The sequence below is a fragment of the Triticum dicoccoides genome, chromosome 7B, assembly GCF_002162155.2.
Source record: "Triticum dicoccoides isolate Atlit2015 ecotype Zavitan chromosome 7B, WEW_v2.0, whole genome shotgun sequence".
In the NCBI taxonomy this organism is placed as follows: domain Eukaryota; kingdom Viridiplantae; phylum Streptophyta; class Magnoliopsida; order Poales; family Poaceae; genus Triticum; species Triticum dicoccoides.
In genome coordinates, this window is record NC_041393.1 from 610203795 (window position 1) to 610224766 (window position 20972).

A 20972-nucleotide genomic window follows, 5' to 3' on the forward strand; every position below is an offset into this window, starting at 1 on the left:
GTTTAAGCCGTCAGATCAAAACCAACACAGATTAGTCAACAAGGCTTAGGAGTTTTGCTAGCTGATAGGTGCATTATGCATGACTATTTGATTACAGAGTAGAACTGTGATGTGATCAAAACAAGCATAGAAGCATTTGTTCATAACTTTAACCTTGTATTCATCACTGACTTGTAGTAAATACTAGTATTACATTTAAATTGTACGCTGAATGAATGAGTGTATGAATGGTCCGTCTCTCTTTTTTATGTCAGTTAATTTGCCAATCTATACTACTCTTCTGATTGCATCACGTAATGAAGAAAATGCATGCATACCTGCATATATGCTACATGATTTTCTGCTTATTATGTAGGATTCGGATGACAATTGCAAAAATCTAGCCAGTTCACACTTCCGAGTTAGGATTTTGGCTGCTTTTTCCATGGTAGTTTCTTCATAGCAATATTCTGCGCTAGGACATTTGAATTTAAAGGATCACATTATCTCTTTGACATGTGCCAAACCCCAAATAGTGCTGGCTAAGTTGAATTTAGCGGTATGGATAAGCGCAATCATCCCTACCTTTTTTTCTTTCCCGTAGATTTGACAGAACACCGGCGGTGGTCAATCACTATGACAAAAAGAAGCCACATGACCGTCCTTGATGACCTGCCCGAGTGGATTGTCATCGAAGAGATCCTCGTCCGGTTGCCCCCCAAGGATGTCCTCGCTGCCGTGCTGTCCGAAAGTTATGGCGCAGTACCACCTCCACCGATAAGTTCATGCTTGACAACCGTCGCCGCCAGCCCTTGCTCCCTGTCATCAGACAGTATATCCCTGAGCAGAGCGGATTCAGCTTCGTTGTCTTTCGTGATAACGGGGCTATAACCTCTGATCAAAAGCTCTGGCCAATCATCCAGCTCTCTAAGTTCCATAAACTCCTGGGCGCCTGTGATGGCTTTCTTATCTTGTCTGCCGGATCCGGTTTCTGGATCTGCAACCCGGCCACTCGCAAATGTGCTCCCCTACCACAACCTCGAGTACCATCGTCATCACGAGAGAGTTCCCGCATCTACATAGCCGGATTTTATGGGCACCATCCATCTGGAGAATACCGGGTGCTCTGGTTCTCGCGTGGCTGCCAACGTGGCTACATTCTCACGGTAGGATCTGACAAGCCGAGAATCATCAGTCGGCCATCAGTATCATCGCGTTTGCCGGAATGCAGGCGCCAAGGGGCTTTTGATTCCTGCTATAGTTCACAAGTCAACCACCGCTGCAGCCTGCACTGGTTAACAGGAATCTACATGGAGACTGCTGTGGACATTATGGTGTTTGACACAATTACTGAGACGTTCCGGTGGATGCGCAGTCCTGACCAGTTGGGCTGCCGGGTGTCGTTGTTGGAGATGGGCAACAGGCTTGCTTCATGCAGCAACAATGATGGCAGCATAGAGATTTGGGTGATGCAAGACTATGAGGCTGAGGCCTGGGCCTTGAATTACAGGATTAACTTGGTAGCGATGAAGACATCACCACAGCTTGATTTTGGTTTGAGACATATTTCTAATATAGCGCTGCTTAACAAGCGTGAGCTGCTGATCTGGTGTTGGACTCCATCGTGGGGTCATGACTCTTTGTTGCACTGTGACATTGATGAAAAGTTGTTGGGATGTTACAAATTGAAACATGGAACGTATTCAGTATACTTCACTAATCAGTACATTCAGGAGAGCATGCTTCCACTTCCGTTCTGTGAGATGCAAGAAGGTGGTGTGGATAAGGAACCACGATTCCTCATAGTGCTATAAGGTGGTTCATACTTATAGTTTGCCACGTGCACCTTTGGAGTATCCATCCGTTATGACTATGGTCCTAGTTCTTACTTCATAATACTAGTAGAACTGAACAATTTGTATGCCTGTGGTAGTACTTTTGCTACCATCTGGTGCCTTTTGTGCTGTCTTGAGCGTCATAGTGAATTAGTGATGTGTTTGGAGTATCTATGCTATTTCTTGCCCGTTTACTTTCACTTCGAATCGTTAAGTAGCGTGAATGGCACCACTGGCTGCAATGTGATATGCTAATTACATCCTAAGTTGTTAATGTCCGGGATGAATTCATGCTAGTAGAGAATAAGTGCAGCAATGACAGGCCATTTAGTATCATTGCTAAGAAAACAGTACCATCAATAAAATACCAGAGATGGTGGGAGATATGCGCTCTGCCAATAGAAGTTCGTTGTGGTACTTTTAGGTAGTTGTTGGAATGGCTAGTTCGGATGTTTTCTTGGGTTAATAGTTAGATATTCGCTGCTCTATGACTGTATGCGATTTGGGTTTAACCCCAAAGCAGAATATCTCGGGGCACCCGGTTCCTCCTGGTCTTTGTTGTGTGAAGATGTATTTTTAATCAGGGATACTTGCGTAGTTTCTTAGCGCAGTTCTATTTCTTCCAGTATGCTATTGTCAAGTGTCTGGTATAGTGATCTGGTTCCCATTCTTGAGTTGAATTTGGTTTCTTGACTTTGTCCTGTTTGGGTAAAGTATCGTGCCTGCATTTTCTCCCACTATGCAACCAGACTAGTGGATGGATTAGCACTCTGAAACTGTTCCTGAAGCTGCATGCTGCTGCCCTTTCCATGTTCTTTCTCGCTTTTGACAAACAATTGCGCTACATGTTTCGGTGGGGTTAATGAATCAATAGACCACTTGGTCAACACTGAGCTGGGGGCAACTCGTTTGGTCTGAAATAAAACATGATGGTTATGAATGATTCTGTTATGCAGGATTTGGAAGGCAAGAAATTTGCTTCCTTCCAACAGACGACAGAAATTTCAGCCAGCTTGGCGAGAATCTGTAACTGAACTTGTGGTGTTTGCGGAACAACTTGCAGCTGAAGCAGGGCTGCACAGGAGATTCTCAGGCACAATGCAGGAACCCTGGAGCCTTTGTGCAAGAGGAAGCCTTTGCCAGCTTGTTAAGCTTGTCTTTATTTGTCGATGGCATTTTTGATATGCAGCTTTGCATGCACTGTAATGTGTGGAAGGAAAAACGATGTGTGTAGAGGACAGGAAATCTAAATACAAAGCTTGTTTGAGTGTGTAAAGGGAAAAAAAATCTGAATACAAAACTTACATTTGAATGCACTTATGAGCCCTTTACTTCCGTTTTGAATAGAAAGCAAAACTCTGAGGACAAAGCTTCGATATACAAAAATCTACTTAACAAAATTATGAAGAGAAAGAAGAAGCTAAATACTTTATCTTCTCTGAACATAAAACTTACTTGAATGCACTTATGAGCTCCTTTTCCTATGTTATAAATAGAAAGCAAAATTCCGCAAAAAAGTGCTACTTACAGTTCCAAAAAAAAAAAATTCAAATATAGCACGAAATTTTGATCGATGGTATTTTTGTTAATAAAAATATTAACAGTATAGTTTATAGCAATTTGGCAGCTTGCCGTACCCGGTTGGGCTAGTCTTTCCTACTGTATGGTCTGAGTCCGATTAGGACTTTGTGTGTTCCTTGCCATACGAGTTGTACAAGCTGGTGTTACATACTGTATAAGATTCGGAGTAGGAGTAGGTTCAAATTAGTTGGTGTCCGTCTAGGACATGATTCGGCCATGTTTATATACATAGCCAGACCATAGGCCGTGACAAACAAACGCTATATTTTTGATCGAGAAATCAACGACGACCAGCCGGCGGCTAGTAGAGGGTTTTTATACTAGAAGCGACGTCGGCGCGCAGCAAGGGGAGCGACACGCGCGGCCGCCGGAGTGACCAGGTTTGTCCTCCACCTCATCGTCCCCGACTCTGAAATTAACTTAATTAAGAGTGTCAATGGTGACCTAGTAGATGGTTTAATTCCTTATGGGCTAGCAGGTAGGTTCGTCATGTCATCATTCACCGGTGTATCCGTCGTCGAAGACCACGTGGGGTCCTATTGCAGAACATCGGCCGTCGAGGCCGGCACGGACAGCGGCTACCATCTCCTTATGGTCAATGGCTACTCGCGTACCAAAGAAGAGAAGCCCACCGGCAGGAGCATCAGCTCTGGTGCTTTTGTGGTCGGAGGATATGCTTGGTTACTAGAGTACTACCCCAATGGCAAGCACCCGAACTGCGCCGACTTCATCTCTCTCTTTCTATCCCTTGTCCACGACGATAGCAAAGTGGATAGCAAAGTGGATGCCACCTTCAGTTTTTGTCTCGTCGACCAGGTTGAGAAGCAGATGCCAATGTACATTCATGCAACTAATAAAGCTACCAGGTTCGAGAGTGCTGGTGATTATTCCTGGGGCATCAGTGAGTTTCTCCGAAGAGATGCCCTTGAACGATCGGCGAATCTGAAGGGTGATTCTTTCACCATCCGGTGTGACATAATGGTTTGCGAGGATTCCAATACCGAGGATCCCGGTGGTCACGACACCAAGGTGCTCGTGTCTGACTTGGACCAGCATTTTAACATTCTCCTTCAGACCAAGGTGGGTGCTGATGTGACATTCGAGGTTAGTGGCGAGACGTTCACTGCACATCGTTGTGTGCTTGCAGCCCGGTCTAAAGTCTTCATGGCACAACTCTTTGGTCCCATGAAGGAAGGCACTAGTACGTCCGGTGTCATACATATCAAAGACATGGGAGCAAACGTGTTTAGGGCGTTGCTTAGATTCATCTACACGGATTCATGCCCTGAGATAGACAACGATTACATGGAGGAGGAGCAAGAAATGTCACAAGGTCTGGAAGAAGGACAAGAAGATGAAACAATTAAGGATGATATGTGGCTGCAACGGCTTCAAGACTTGTTTGTGGCGGCGGATAGGTACGATCTCCAACGACTCAAGTGCATATGTGAAATGCAATTGTCTGATAACATAGGTGCGAGCTCGGTGATGTCCACTCTTGCTCTAGCCGAGCAACACCACTGCCAGGGATTGAAGGAGGCATGCTTGAAGTTTATACAAGTCCAGTCTTCCTCGTGCATGCAAACAGTAACAACGACAGATGGCTGGGATCATGTAGTGTCAACATATCCCTCGGTTTTGAAGGAGCTCTTCGTCAAGCTTGCTTCAAAACAACAGAAGTAACACTCTCCTATATGGTACACATGTTCCACAACTATACCTAGAATGATCCCCTTACGCAGATACGGAATACTCTAGAGAGAGGTCGTGGTCCAAGTGTCTCGCTTTCAATTTCCTCCTCATGATATAGCTCGCATATTTGTTGAACCATAGAAATCAAACGTGCATGGATATAGTTGCCAAAAAAAAACGTGCATGGATATGGTCAAGCGTCCAAATGATCTGTATGGCAGCAACGTGCAAGTTTGACACCTAGGCTTTTTGTCCACATATATATTTCTCCGTGCATTGTCTCATACCCTTTGTTGCTTTATGCCTAACGCGTCATGAAACCCTTTTATGGTGGCTACCAATCAAGAAGAACGAATGCATGCTGGTGTTTTCGGAAGGGCGTTTTATGAACCTGGATTCAGATTAAGGGAAAAGAATGTGACGGCAATAGTGTGAATTTGTAGTCTGCAAATTGCAACAATACATAAAAGAGAAGTATTCGATGAAAACACTTGTTCAGTGAAAATCTAAAAACTGCCGTCGTTGGCCATCAGATAGACGAGGAATGACCCATATGGGAGGTGGAATCCTAAAGCAGACACTTAAACAAAATTTTACAGATAAACCCCCTCTTCTTTACCCACGAATCTAAAAAGCCATTGGAGGTTCAGCTTTGGTTTCTTCGTTTTTAATTTGCTGAGCGACGGAGACATGTCTAGCGGAGACATGTCTAGAGTCGATCACGACGTGCCCTTAGCCAGGTGGGACTAAACAAGCGCCCGCCCCTCGCTCCCTTTCCCCGTTCCGTGACTAGGAGGCAAAAAAAATTAGACAAAAAAATGGCCCAACCATCCTCGAAGGCCGTGATAGGCGTAATCGGTCCGGCCCGATCAAGCCGGGCGGCGAAAGGGTCGGCCTTTCGGCCCTGTCACGGCCCACAGGACGGTCACAATGGGGCAGTGGCAGGAGGCATTTTTCAATTGAGTTCGAAAGGGTTGGGGGAGGCAGGTATATAAGCCGGTCGCGGCGTCGTTCGGCGGGCGAGGTGGGACTAAACTTTAGTCCTGACCCCCGCCGCCCTGCCCCGCCCCCCGCCACCGGCACAATCAGTGGGCCGGCCCACGCGACCCGTGTCACACCGTCGCTGGACCGGCCAACAAGCTGTTGGGGAACGTAGTAATTTCAAAAAAAAATCTACGCACACACAAGATCATGTTGATGCATAGCAACGAGAGGGGGAGTGTATCTTCATACCCTTGAAGATCGCTAAGCGGAAGCATTTATCAACGCGGTTGATGTAGTCGTACGTCTTCACGATCCGACCGATCCAAGTACCGAACGCACGACACCTCCGAGTTCTGCACACGTTCAGCTCGATGACGTCCTCGCCTTCTCGATCCAGCAAGACGGACGAAGTAGTAGATGAGTTCCGGCAGCACGACGGCGTGGTGACGGTGTTGGTGAAGAACAATCTCCGCAGGGCTTCGCCTAAGCACTACGGAAACTATGACGGAGGATAAACTAGAGGGGACGGGGTTGCCGGCACACGGGTTGGTGTTTCTTGATGTGTCTTTGGTGCTAGCCCTGCCCCTCTATTTATATGTTGAGCATTGGGGTCGAAACTTGGAGTAAAAGCCTCCACAAAGTCGGTTTCACCCGAAAGGCAAGAGTCCTTCTCAGACTCCAGGGCCAGACGCCAGGGTTCCCGGTGTCTGGCCCCTGGACTCCGCAAAACTTCCTTTTGCTCTTTCCAAAAACCTTGTGGGATTTCCCCTTTGGCCCAAATAACGTGTTCTCGTACCCAAACATTTCGGGAAACATCCGGAACCCCTTCCGGTGAATTCCGGAACCCTTCCGGAGACCAAACAACATTATCCCATATATTAAACTTCATCTCCGGACCATTCTGGAGTTCCTTGTCATGTTCGTGATCTCATTCGGGACTCCGAACAACATTCAGTTACCAACATACATAACTCATATAATACTATATCGTCAATGAACGTTAAGCGTGCGGACCCTACGGGTTCGAGAACTATGTAGACATGACCGAGACATCTCTCTGGTCAATAACCAATAGCGGAACCTGGATGCCCATATTGGCTCCTACATATTCTACGAAGATCTTTATCGGTGAAACCGCATAACAACATACGGTGTTCCCTTTGTCATCGGTATGTTACTTGCCCGAGATTCGATCATCGGTATCTCAATACCTAGTTCAATCTCGTTACCGGCAAGTCTCTTTACTCGTTCCGTAATACATCATCCTGCAACTAACTTATTAGTTGCAATGCTTGCAAGGCTTATAGTGATGTGCATCACCGAGTGGGCCCAGAGATACCTCTCCGACAATCGGTGTGACAAATCCTAATCTCGAAATACGTCAACCCAACAAGTACCTTCGGAGACACCTGTAGAGCACCTTTGTAATCACCCAGTTACGTTGTGACGTTTGGTAGCACACAAAGTGTTCCTCCGGTAAACGGGAGTTGCATAATCTCATAGTCATAGGAACATGTATAAGTCATGAAGAAAGCAATAGCAACATACTATAGGATCAAGTGCTAAGCTAACGGAATGGGTCAAGTCAATCACATCATTCTCCTAATGATGTAATCCCGTTGATCAAATGACAACTCATGTCTATGGCTAGGAAACATAACCATCTTTGATCAACGAGCTAGTCAAATAGAGGAATACTAGTGACACTCTGTTTGTCTATGTATTCACACATGTATCATGTTTCCGGTTAATACAATTCTAGCATGAATAATAAACATTTATCATGATATAAGGAAATAAATAATAACTTTATTATTGCCTCTAGGGCATATTTCCTTCAGTCTCCCACTTGCACTAGAGTCAATAATCTAGTTCACATCGCCATGCGATTTAACATCAATAGTTCACATCTTTATGTGGTTAACACCCATAGTTAACATCGATATGTGACCAACACCCAAAGGGTTTACTAGAGTCAGTAATCTAGTTCACATCGCTATGTGATTAACACCCAAAGAGTACTAAGGTGTGATCATGTTTTGCTTGTGAGATAATTTTAGTCAACGGGTCTGTCATATTCAGATCCGTAAGTATTTTGCAAATTCTATGTCTTCAATGCTCCGCATGGAGCTACTCTAGCTAATAGCTCCGCATGGAGCTACTCTAGCTAATAGCTCCGCATGGAGCTTTCCAGTGATCTACTTCTAGATCACTATTGTACTCCCTTGTCAAACTCAGTGGTAGGGTATACAATAGATCTGGTACATAGCATGGCATACTTTGTAGAAGCTATGGCTGAGGCATAGGGACTGACTTTCATTCTCTTTCTATCTTCTTCCATGGTCGGGCTTTGAGTCTTACTCAATTTCACATCTTGTAACACAAGCAAGAACTATTTCTTTGACTGTTCCATTTTGAACTACTTCAAAATCTTGTCAAGGTATGTACTCATTGAAAAAACTTATCAAGCGTCTTGATCTATCTCTATAGATCTTGATGCTCAATATGTAAGCAGCTTCACCGAGGTCTTTGTTTGAAAAACTCCTTTCAAACACTCCTTTATGCTTTCCAGAAAAATTCTACATTATTTCCGATCAACAATATGCCATTCACATATACTTATCAGAAATGTTGTAGTGCTCCCACTCACTTTCTTGTAAATACAAGCTTCACCGCAAGTCCGTATAAAACTATATGCTTTGATCAACCTATCAAAGCATATATTCCAACTCCGAGATGCTTGCACCAGTCCATAGATGGATCGCTGGAGCTTGCACATTTCGTTAGCACCTTTAGGATCGGCAAAACCTTCTGGTTGCATCATATACAACTCTTCTTTAATAAATCCATTAAGGAATGCAGTTTTGTTTATCCATTTGCCAGATTTCATAAAATGCAGCAATTGCTAACATGATTCGGACAGACTTAAGCATAGATACGAGTGAGAAACTCTCATCGTGGTCAACACCTTGAACTTGTCGAAAACCTTTTGCGACAATTCTGGCTTTGCAGATAGTAACACTACTATCAGTGTCCGTCTTCCTCTTAAAGATCCATTTAATCTCAATGGCTCACCAATCATCGGGCAAGTCAATCAATGTCCATACTTTATTCTCATACATGGATCCCATCTCAGATTTCATGGCCTCAAGCCATTTCGCGGAATCTGGGCTCACCATCGCTTCTTCATAGTTCGTAGATTCATCATGGTCTAGTAACATAACTTCCAGAACAGGATTACCGTACCACTCTGGTGCGGATCTTACTCTGGTTGACCTACGAGGTTCAGTAACAACTTGATCTAAAGTTTCATGATCATCATCATTAACTTCCTCACTAATTGGTGTAGTAGTCACAGGAACAGATTTCTGTGATGAACTACTTTCCAATAAGGGAGAAGGTACAGTTACCTCATCAAGTTCTACTTTCCTCCCACTCACTTCTTTCGAGAGAAACTCCTTCTCTAGAAAGGATCCATTCTTAGCAACAAATATCTTGCCTTCGGATCTGTGATAGAAGGTGTACCCAATAGTAACTTTTTGGGTATCCTATGAAGACACACTTTTCTGATTTGGGTTCAAGCTTATTAGGTTGAAACTTTTTCACATAAGCATCGCAACTCCAAACTTTAAGAAACGACAGCTTATGTTTATTGCTAAATCATAGTTCATACGGTGTCGTCTCAATGGATTTAGATGGTTCCCTATTTTAACGTGAATGCAACTATCTCTAATGCATAACCCCAAAACGATATTGATAAATCGGTAAGAGACATCATTGATCGCACCATATCAAATAAAGTGTGGTTATGACGTTCGGACACACCGTTATGCTGTGGTGTTCGAGGTGGCATGAGTTTGTGAAACTATTCCACATTATTCTAACTGAAGGCCAAACTTGTAACTCAAATATTCATCTCCACGATCAGATCGTAGAAACTTTATTTTCTTGTTACGATGATTTTCCACTTCACTCTGAAATTCTTTGAACCTTTCAACTGTTTCAGACTTATCTTTCATCAAGAAGATATACCCATATCTGCTCAAATCATCTGTGAAGGTCAGAAAATAATGATACCTGCCACGAGCCTTAATACTCATTGGTCTGCATACATCAGTATGTATTATTTCCAACAAGTCAGTAGCTCGTTCCATTGTTTCAGAGAACGGAGTTTTAGTCATCTTTCCCAAAAGGCACGGTTCGCAAGCATCAAATGATTCATAACCAAGTGATTCCGAAAATCCATCTTTATGGAGTTTCTTCATGCGCTTTACACCGATATGACCCAAACAGCAGTGCCACAAATAAGTTGCACTATCATTATTAACTTTGCATCTTTTGGCATCAATATTATGAATATGTGTATCACTACGATCGAGATCCAACAAACTATTTTCATTGGGTGTATGACCATTGAAGGTTTTATTCATGTAAACAGAACAACAATTATTCTCTAACTTTAAATGAATAACCGTATTGCAATAAACATGATCAAATCATATTCATGCTCAACGCAAACGCCAGATTACATTTATTTAGGTTTAACACTAATCCCGAAAGTATAGGGAGTGTGCGATGATGATCATATCAATTTTGGAACCACTTCCAACACACATCGTCACTTCACCCTCAACTAGTCTCTATTTATTCTGTAACTCCTGTTTTGAGTTACTAATCTTAGCAACCGAACAAGTATCAAATACTCAGGGCTACTATAAACACTAGTAATGCACACATCAATAACATGTATATCAAATATACCCTTGTTTACTTTGCCATCCTTCTTATCCACCAAATATTCAGGGCATTTCCACTTCCAGTGACCATTTCCTTTGCAGTGTAAGCACTCAGTTTCAGGCTTTGGTCCAGCTTTGGGCTTCTTCACAGGAGTGACAACTTGCTTGTCATTCTACTTGAAGTTCCCTTTCTTTCCCTTTGCCAATCTCTTGAAACTAGTGGTCTTGTCAATCATCAACACTTGATGCTCTTTCTTGATTTCTACCTTCGTCGATTTCAACATCACGAAGAGCTTGGGAATCGTTTTCGTCATCCCTTGCATACTATAGTTCATCACAAAGTTCTAGTAACTTGTTGATGGTGACTAGAGAACTCTGTCAATCACTATCTTATCTGGAAGATTAACTCCCACTTGATTCAAGCGATTGTAGTACCCAGACAATCTGAGAAGATGCTCACTAGTTGAGTGATTCTCCTCCATCTTTTAGCTATAGAACTTGTTGGAGACTTCATATCTCTCAACTCGGGTATTTGCTTGAAATATCAACTTCAATTCCTGGAACATCTCATATGGTCCATGACATTCAAAACATCTTTGAAGTCCCGATTCTAAGCCGTTAAGCATGGTGCACTAAACTATCAAGTAGTCATCATATTGAGCTAGCCAAACGTTCATAACGTCTGCATATGCTCCTGCAATAGGTCTATCACCTAGCGGTGCATTAAGGACATAATTCTTCTGTGCAGCAATGAGGATAAACCTCAGATCATAGATCCAATCCGCATCATTGCTACTAACATCTTTCAACACAATTTTCTCTAGGAACATATCAAAATAAACATATGAAAGCAACAACGCGAGCTATTGATCTACAACATAATTTGCAAAATACTACCAGGACTAAGTTCATGATAAATTTAAGTTCAATTAATCATATTACTTGAGAACTCCCACTTAGACAAACATCTCTCTGGTCATCTAAGTGATCACGTGATCCAAATCAACTAAACCATGTCCGATCATCACGTGAGATGGAGTAGTTTTCAATGGTGAACATCACTATGTTGATCATATCTACTATATGATTCATGCTCGACCTTTCGGTCTCCGTGTTCCAAGGCCATATCTGTATATGCTAGGCTCGTCAAGTTTAACCTGAGTATTCCGCGTGTGCAACTGTTTTGCACCCGTTGTATTTGAATGTAGAGCCTATCACACCTGATCATCACGTGGTGTCTCAACACGAAGAACTTTCGCAACGGTGCATACTCAGGGAGAACACTTCTTGATAATTAGTGAGAGATCATCTTATAATGCTACCGTCAATCAAAGCAAAATAAGATGCATAAAGGATAAACATCACATGCAATCAATATAAGTGATATGATATGGCCATCATCATCTTGTGCTTGTGATCTCCATCTCCGAAGCACCGACGTGATCACCATCGTCACTGGCGCGACACCTTGATATCCATCATAGCACCATTGTCATCTCGCCACCTATTGCTTCTACGACTATCGCTACCTCTTAGTGATAAAGTAAAGCAATTACAGGGTGCTTGCATTTCATACAATAAAGCGACAACCATATGGCTCCTGCCAATTGCCGATAACTTGGTTACAAAACATGATCTTCTCATACAATAAAATATAGCATCACGTCTTGACCATATCACATCACAACATGCCCTGCAAAAGTAAGTTAGACGTCCTCTACTTTGTTGTTGCAAATTTTACGTGGCTGCTACGGGCTGAGCAAGAACCGTTCTTAGCTACGCATCAAAACCACAATGATAGTTCGTCAAGTCAGTGTTGTTTTGACCTTCGCAAGGACCGGGCGTAGCCACACTCGGTTCAACTAAATTTGGAGAAACTAACACCCTCCAGCCACCTGTGTGCAAAGCACGTCGGTAGAACCAGTCTCGCGTAAGCGTACGCGTAATGTCGGTCCGGGCCGCTTCATCCAACAATATCGCCGAACCAAAGTATGACATGCTGGTAAGCAGTATGACTTGTATTGCCCACAACTCACTTTTCTTCTACTCGTGCATATTACATCTACGCATAAAACCTGGCTCGAATGCCACTGTTGGGGAACGTAGTAATTTCAAAAAAATTCCTACGCACACACAAGATCATGTTGATGCATAGCAACGAGAGGGGGAGTGTATCTTCATACCCTTGAAGATCACTGATCGGAAGCGTTTATCAACGCGGTTGATGTAGTCGTACGTCTTCACGATCCGACCGATCCAAGTACCGAACGCACGGCACCGCCGAGTTCTGCACACGTTCAGCTCGATGACGTCCTCGCCTTCTCGATCCAGCAAGATGAGCGAAGTAGTATATGAGTTCCGGCAGCACAACAACGTGGTGACGGTGTTGGTGAAGAACAATCTCCGTAGGGCTTCGCCTAAGCACTACGGAAACTATGACGGAGGATAAACTAGAGGGTACGGGGTTGCCGGCACACGGCTTGGTGTTTCTTGATGTGTCTTTGGTGCTAGCCCTGCCCCTCTATTTATATGTTGAGCCTTGGGGTCGAACTTGGAGTAAAAGCCTCCACAAAGTCGGTTTCACCCGAAAGGCAAGAGTCCTTCTCGGACTCCTGGGCCAGACGCCAGGGTTCCCGGCGTCTGGCCCCTGGACTCCGCAAAAATTCCTTTTGCGCTTTCCAAAAACATTGTGGGCTTTCCCCTTTGGCCCAAATAACGTGTTCTCGTACCCAAACATTTCGGGAAACATCCGGAACCCCTTCCGGTGAATTCCGGAACCCTTCCGAAGACCAAACAACATTATCCCATATATTAAACTTCATCTCCGGACCATTCTGGAGTTCCTTGTCATGTTCGTGATCTCATTCGGGACTCCGAACAACATTCAATTACCAACATACATAACTCATATAATACTATATCGTCAATGAACGTTAAGCGTGCGGACCCTACGGGTTCGAGAAGTATGTAGACATGACCGAGACATCTCTCTGGTCAATAACCAATAGCAGAACCTGGATGCCCATATTGGCTCCTACATATTCTACGAAGATCTTTATCGGTCAAACCGCATAACAACATACGTTGTTCCCTTTGTCATCAGTATGTTACTTGCCCGAGATTCGATCGTCGGTATCTCAATACCTAGTTCAATCTCGTTACCAGCAAGTCTCTTTACTCGTTCCGTAATACATCATCCTGCAACTAACTTATTAGTTGCAATCCTTGCAAGGCTTATAGTGATGTGCATCACCGAGTGGGCCCAGAGATACCTCTCCGACAATCAGAGTGACAAATCCTAATCTCGAAATACGCCAACCCAACAAGTACCTTCGGAGACACCTGTAGAGCACCTTTATAATCACGCAATTATGTTGTGACGTTTGGTAGCACACAAAGTGTTCCTCCGGTAAACGGGAGTTGCATAATCTCATAGTCATAGGAACATGTATAAGTCATGAAGAAAGCAATAGCAACATGCTATACGATCAAGTGCTAAGCTAACGGAATGGGTCAAGTCAATCACATCATTCTCCTAATGATGTAATCCCGTTGATCAAATGACAACTCATGTCTATGGCTAGGAAACATAACTATCTTCGATCAATGAGCTAGTCAAATAGAGGCATACTAGTGACACTCTGTTTGTCTATGTATTCACACATGTATCATGTTTCCGGTTAATACAATTCTAGCATGAATAATAAACATTTATCATGATATAAGGAAATAAATAATAACTTTATTATTGCCTCTAGGGCATATTTCCTTCACGTGCGCCGTCGAGTGTTATGTTTTTTTAGATAAAAGGCCACAGCCCGACTTTATAAATAAAGCCACCAGGCAGAGTTAACACAGACCCAAAAGACCAGCACGATAACAAGCAAAGTATCAACCCAGACAACACGAGAGAATAGTCTAAGTACATGGCTCCCAGGCCAGTACATGGCTCGCAGGCCGGAGGTAGAGAGATAACAAAAGCAAGCCACCAGCGCCTAAGTGCCTGCTTGGACTGGGGAGATGGAGATAGCAGAATTTCGGATCTTGGCCAACATGGCGTCGAGGGCGTCCCTGTCTTCCTCCTTAGTCAATAATCTCCACTGCTGCAGGAATATACAAGTCTTAAATAAGCAATCAGCAGGCTTAGCAGGGAAAACATGTTCGATAGTAAATTTATTCCTTGTCGTCCAGAGGGACCAGCACATGGCTGTGAATCCCACCCAAAACAATCTCCTCTGGGCCCCAACCAAAGAATTGACCAAGATGCGCAGGTCAGAAAAGGAGGTCGGAGCCCAGGATACATGCAACCAGGATTTGATACAACACCAGAACAGATTAGCCAACACACAATTGAAGAAAATATGTGACGTGTCTTCTCTCATTCCACAGAAAGCACACCTGTCAGATCCCGGGCCATTTTGCTTGCGAATTTGGTCACCCGTCGGCAAACGCCCACGAGAGGCTTTCCAGAGGAAACCCTTGACCTTAGGAGGAATACAAGCCCTCCAGATCCAATTGAATTTGGAGGTGGTGGACCCAGCAAATGAGCTTACCATATAGAGATTTAACCGAGAAGCGAGCAGAGGGGGAGTGGGGCCAGACAACCATGTCTTCCTCCTCCGAGAGCGAAGGGAAGAAAGCAACAAGACGCTGCCAGTCTTTCAACTCTGCGGGAGAGAGAGAACGACGCAGATGCGGGTCCCAATTATTCGACGCGAGCTCAAAGATTGAGATCTCAGGGTCCGGGCAGTAAGAAAAAAAGAAAAGGAAAAGCAGTAGCCAGCGAAGAAGAATCACACCACCAATCTATACAGAACTTGGTGTACCTACCATTATGAACAACAAATTTGACAAGGCCTTGAAAAATTGGCCTTAGTTTAACAAGGTTTCTCCAGAATTGATATGCCCCCGAGGCACGAGCAAACATAGGACTAGAAGAGGGAAAGTACTTCGCTTTGAGGATGTTGAACCAGAGGGGCTTGTCCTGGGGTATGGTCATGATCTTCCACCACCATTTGATGATTAGACATTCGTTCATGACAAGAGTGTTAATAAGGCCTAGCCCCCCAAGCCTTTTTGTCTTACAAATAAGGTCCCATTTGACCAAGCGATATTTGCGCGTGTTATCAGCCGCGTTCCAATAAAAGGCACCTCTATGTTTATCAAAGCCAGCATGGGTTCCCATTGAAATAAGGTAAAAGCCCATCAAGAACATCGGGAGAGATGAGAGGCACACATTAATCAAGGACACTTTACCCGCCTGAGTGTTGTATCTGCCCCTCCAGGGAATTACACGATTACTAACCTTGGCCACCGTAGGAGCAAAAATCTTTAGCAAGGAGCTTGTCAGAGGTGATAGGTAAACCCAAATACTTAATAGGGAACGAGCCAAGAGAGCAATTCAAGAGGCGGGCCACCCGTAAGGCCTCGGTACCCGGCACACCAATGAAAATAACTTCACTTTTGGTGAAGTTGATCTTAAGACCCGAGAGAGCTTCGAAGCAAAGGAGCAGAAATTTGAGATGGGCAATGCAGTGATCATTCAGTTCCACCAAAATAATAGTGTCGTCTGCGTACTGAAGGTGAGTAATCCCCTATGGGATGAGGTGTGAGCTAACATGAGAAATATGGCCGGCCTCCGTGGCTCTAGATAGGATATTAGAAAGAGCGTCCGCCACAAAGTTAAAGAGGATGGGCGAGGCCGGGTCGCCTTGCCGGAGGCCTCTAGAGTTCTTAAAGAAGTTACTAACTTTCCCATTGACATTAATGGCAGTATCCCCCCCATGACCAACTGCATAATACGGTGAACCACCCCACTATCAAAACCTTTATCCAGTAGGACTTGTTTAAGGAAGCCCCAACTCACCGAATCGTAGGCCTTTTCAAAATCCAATTTAAGAATTACAGCCTTGCTACCTGATTTATGGATATCATGGATAATTTCATGAAGGCAGAGGACCCCAACCAGGATGAAGCGACCCTTGACAAATGCCGACTGAGTAGGGGAGAGGGTCTGATGAGCCATCGGGGTGAGGCGAGTAGCCAGACACTTGGCAGGGAACTTGGCAAAGTTATTAATAAGCGCAATAGGTCTAAACTGAGAAATAAGTTCGGCACCCTTAATTTTAGGGATAAGGGAAATGACCGCATAGTTGAGCCTGGATATATCTACTGTCCCCAGACAATAGCCTTGAATGACTTCACAAATAAGCTCTTTAAGAATATGCCAGAACTTTTTAAAGAAAGTGATGGAAAAGCCGTCCGGGCCCGAGGCAGAATTAGGGTTCGCTTTATTAATCGCAGAGAAGATCTCCTCTTCAGAGTAAGGAATCATCAGATCAGTATTTTATTTCGACGAGACCATGACCCCCTGGTCCCAGAAGTTATAAGATAGCCTGAACCACTGGTCAGGTTTTGCAGAGAGGAGAGAGGAAAAAATGCCACAACATGGTTTAGGATGGTGCCTTGGTCAGAAGACCGCACCCCGTCAATGATCAGGCTATCAATAAGGCTTCTGCGCCGCCTCCCATTCGCAATAGCAAAAAAATAAGCAGTGGGGGAATCACCTTTAAGCATCCAATTAATCGAGCCCCTCTGGCGCCAATAAATCTCATTAAGGCGGTGAATCTGCACCAGAGAGCGTTCAAGGGAGAAGCGAAGGGTCCAATCAGAATCGGAAAGGCCAGAGACGTCAGCCCGAGAGTCAAGGGCCTCAATCTGGGCCAGGAGAAGGGCCTTCTCTCTGCGTTCCTGGGCCGAGTGATTACGGGACCAACCATAGAGAAATTTGCGCAGCAGGGCGGAGCAACTATGCCAGTCATCCAAGGGCCCAAAGGAACGATGAGGCGCCGAAAGGAAGCCACTAATTTTAGAGCCGAGGAGGTCACTAAAGCCATCAATAAGAAGCCAAGACGCGTCAAACTGAAACCTAGGGGGGGAGGAAACAGGTCGAATCCCAGCATCAAGGATTAGAGGGGCATGGTCCGATCCCACAATCGCCTTAGATTTAAGCGTAGCTAGCGGGAAGAGCGAGTCCCAATTCGAACAGACAAGGACTCGATCCAGTACGGAGCGAATAGGGGAAATTTGATGGTTAGTCCAAGTAAATCTAGAGCCCACCCTAGGAATCTCACGAAGGGCGCAAGAGCTAATGAAAATCGTTAAAAGCGTCAGCCAACTCCCAAGAGAAGTTATTAGTGTTCTTATCCGCAGGAGAGCGAAGCAAATTAAAGTCGCCTCCGATCACAAGTGGGAGGGTGCAAGCTTCGACTTTGTTCGAGATTTCGTCCAGGAAGATGGGGGAGAGGGAGTGATCCGCCGGGCCATAGACAACCATAAATTCCCAAAGCGAATTGAGCTGACGGTGAAAAAGCACGGAGCTGGCCCAGAAGATACCATGATCAAAGGTGACAAAATCAAAAACATCGCGTTTCGACCCTAACAGAATGCCACCCGAGTGGCCAGAAGAGGGAAGGAAATTCCAATCAAAGCGATCAGCCCCCGCAATAGAAGAAAGATCATGGGGAGAGAAGGAGGGTTTGAAAGTTTCAACTAAGCCAATCAAGTCTATATTATCACCCCTGACAATATCTTTAATTTGGTCCTGGCGCCCACGAGCGCCGAAACCTCTCATATTCCAGAAAAGAGCTCTCATTTGCAGGAAAGATTTTTAATGCGCAAACTCGACCTACTGGGTGCCAAGCAAGCTTTAGCACGTTTAGAGACACCCTTCTTCACAGAAATCTAAGGGAAAACACCGCTAGCAGAGCCCCCCTCCTCCGGAACCCCAACATCCACAACTGAGGGGCAGGAGGAGCCGCGGCGGCCTCTTTAGCCTTGGCCAAAGCCGCCTAGGCCACCTCATTGGCCCTAATAAGAGAAATCAGAGAAGAGGGAGATCCAAAATTATGATCAAGAGAGATGCCAGAATCCGCGAGAACCTTAGTCAAGTGCTCATCCAAGTAAGAAGGCAAAACAAGCCTAGTGGGTGAAGAGGTATTATGAACCAACGGAGAAGGGGCGGGAGGAATACCTGAAGCGAGGAGATCACGAGCCGCAGCACGCCTAGCCGCCTTGTCAACCACCCGCAAACCACTGTCGCGAATCCGACCACTTTTGCGCGCCGTAGAGGAGGGGGAACAGATCGGAGAAGACCGAGCCGCCACCAGAGAAGCCTGGCCCGCCACGTCGCCCATATCACCATCGAGACGGCGACACAGGCCCGCCGCAGACAGCTTGGTCCCAGAGGAAGCCCGACTGTGAGCAGAGAACTTCGAATAGAAGACTTGCGCTTGGAAAGAGAGCCCGTCGCAACGTGGCGCGGGGATGCAGGAAGATCTTCAATGCCAGAGAGCGACGGAGAGCCCGGCCGGGCCGGCAAGTTGGAGCACACCCCCGACAAAGGAGTACCAGTAGGTGGAACAATCGGGGTAGCCTGAGCAGAAACATGCACATCCATCTGATCCTTTCCTCCTTCCTTGTTCTTTGGGGCATTCTTCTTGAAAAGTTCGTGACTTTCTGAACCCATTCCATCCCACTCAGAGGTCGTGAAGTGAGGGAGCGAGCCCCCGCTCATGTTGCCAGCATTGTCACCCTCACCGCCAAGGTTATCGGCTGAAGGAGGAGGAGGCGGGGGTGGGGATTGGGAAGTGGCATCACCCTCCACACGCACCCAAAGCCTGAAACCATCCGCGGAAGGGAAGACATCGACACAACCATGAATGCACAAGGGGTCCACCGCCCAGATCTTGAGACGCACGGGACCAAGGACAGAGAGAGAATCTTGGTCAACAAAGATCGGCTTGCCAATAAGAACACCGAAGGCCATGACGAATTCTGTAGAGCGTAAGGTGGGAGGGACATCATCCACAAGGACCCAAATATCCAAAAGGGGTGATATAGGTTTAGCCCCATTGGCAGCCGCCTTCAGCGAAACTACCAATTGGTTAAGAGGGAGAGTGAAACTAGTATAGGAAGAAATCATCTTGAGACTACTCTTAGAGGGGAAGACCACAGCAAATCAAAATCAGACAACTGTCGGATCTGCCAATCCCAGCCGCCATCGTCCCACAGTTTGAGCTCGTCCAAGAGGGTTTGGGTGGTGATTTTGTGGTCTTTGATCAAGATGATCGCGGCGTTGGAGAGCGCAGGAGCCACTGCCACCTGAGGGATATCACTATCAAGCGCGAAGGAGTAACCAGGGAGGCCTTGACCAAAAAGCTTAAAAGAAGCATATTTGCGACGGTTTTGGCAGTTCACGGTCAGATGGCCGTCCTCTCTACAGATCAGGCAGAACGGGGGATTGAAACAGTGGGATTGGAAGTGACCAGGTTGGTGACAAGCCAAACATGTGAGATTAGGGTTTGGAGGTTGGAGAGGCAGAGGAGATGGATGGGCCGGTGGAGGAGGAGGAGGAGGAGGAGGGAGGATCCCATCGCCCAAGGCGCCAGAGGACGAACCAGGGCCAGACGCCGGGAGCCGACGACCGAGGGAGCCAGAGCCGCCGCCCCCGCGACCCAACGAGCGCCCACCGAACCCACACGATGGACCGGGGCCGCGGCCGCCGCCATGAGCTAGGGGAGCCGGGCCATGCGGGGGAGGAGGAGGGGGACGGGCCGCAGGACCAGAGCCACCAGCAGCCGCCGCGGCCTCCCATGGATCAACCCCAGACCCGCCCGATCCGGGGGCCTCAGATCCAAATCCCTCCACGGCCGGTGCCGCCGCCCTAGCACGCTCACCGCCCTAGAACCTCTCGGGCCCCGCTGCCCAAGCCTCGCACTCACGGGCCACCTGCTGCCGAGCCGCCTGCTCGGCCTCAAGCTTGGAGCGGAGGGAAGCCTCGAGCTCCAGATCGGCCACCCCATCGCCCGCGTCCTCCCGCCGCCGCTTCATGCCCGACACCGCCTCGCTCGAAGACCCACGGGAGCTATCCATGGCAACCACCGCCGCGAAAGGGAGGGAGAGAGGTGGGGGGGAGGAGATCTACGGTAGGTAGGGATGCGGAGACGGAAACAACGCAGGTCGGAGTGAGATGCAGGAACCCTAGAATGGGGGGGCCGAACCCTTTCGGACCCATAAATACCCAGTGCAAGCTAGGCCGGGAGGGGGGAGACGCAGGCCGGGCCGGCCGAAGTAGAGGAAGGCACGAGAGACGCGCTGGGCTCAG

The 20972-nt window shown here is 46.2% G+C and overlaps 1 protein-coding gene across 1 annotated transcript; it reads left to right on the top strand.

Annotated features, from left to right (window-relative positions):
* Positions 1-3884: 3884 nt before the first annotated feature.
* LOC119337212 (BTB/POZ and MATH domain-containing protein 2-like) lies at positions 3885-5078 on the top strand. Its single transcript, XM_037609332.1, has one exon. The coding sequence runs from the start codon at positions 3885-3887 to the stop codon at positions 5076-5078; it is 1194 nt and encodes a 397-aa protein (XP_037465229.1).
* The last annotated feature ends 15894 nt before the right edge of the window (positions 5079-20972 follow it).

What these genes read in the sequence shown, in the direction of transcription:
- LOC119337212 (XM_037609332.1), top strand. Translation starts at nt 3,885, where the DNA reads ATGTCATCATTCACCGGTGTATCCGTCGTCGAAGACCACGTGGGGTCC.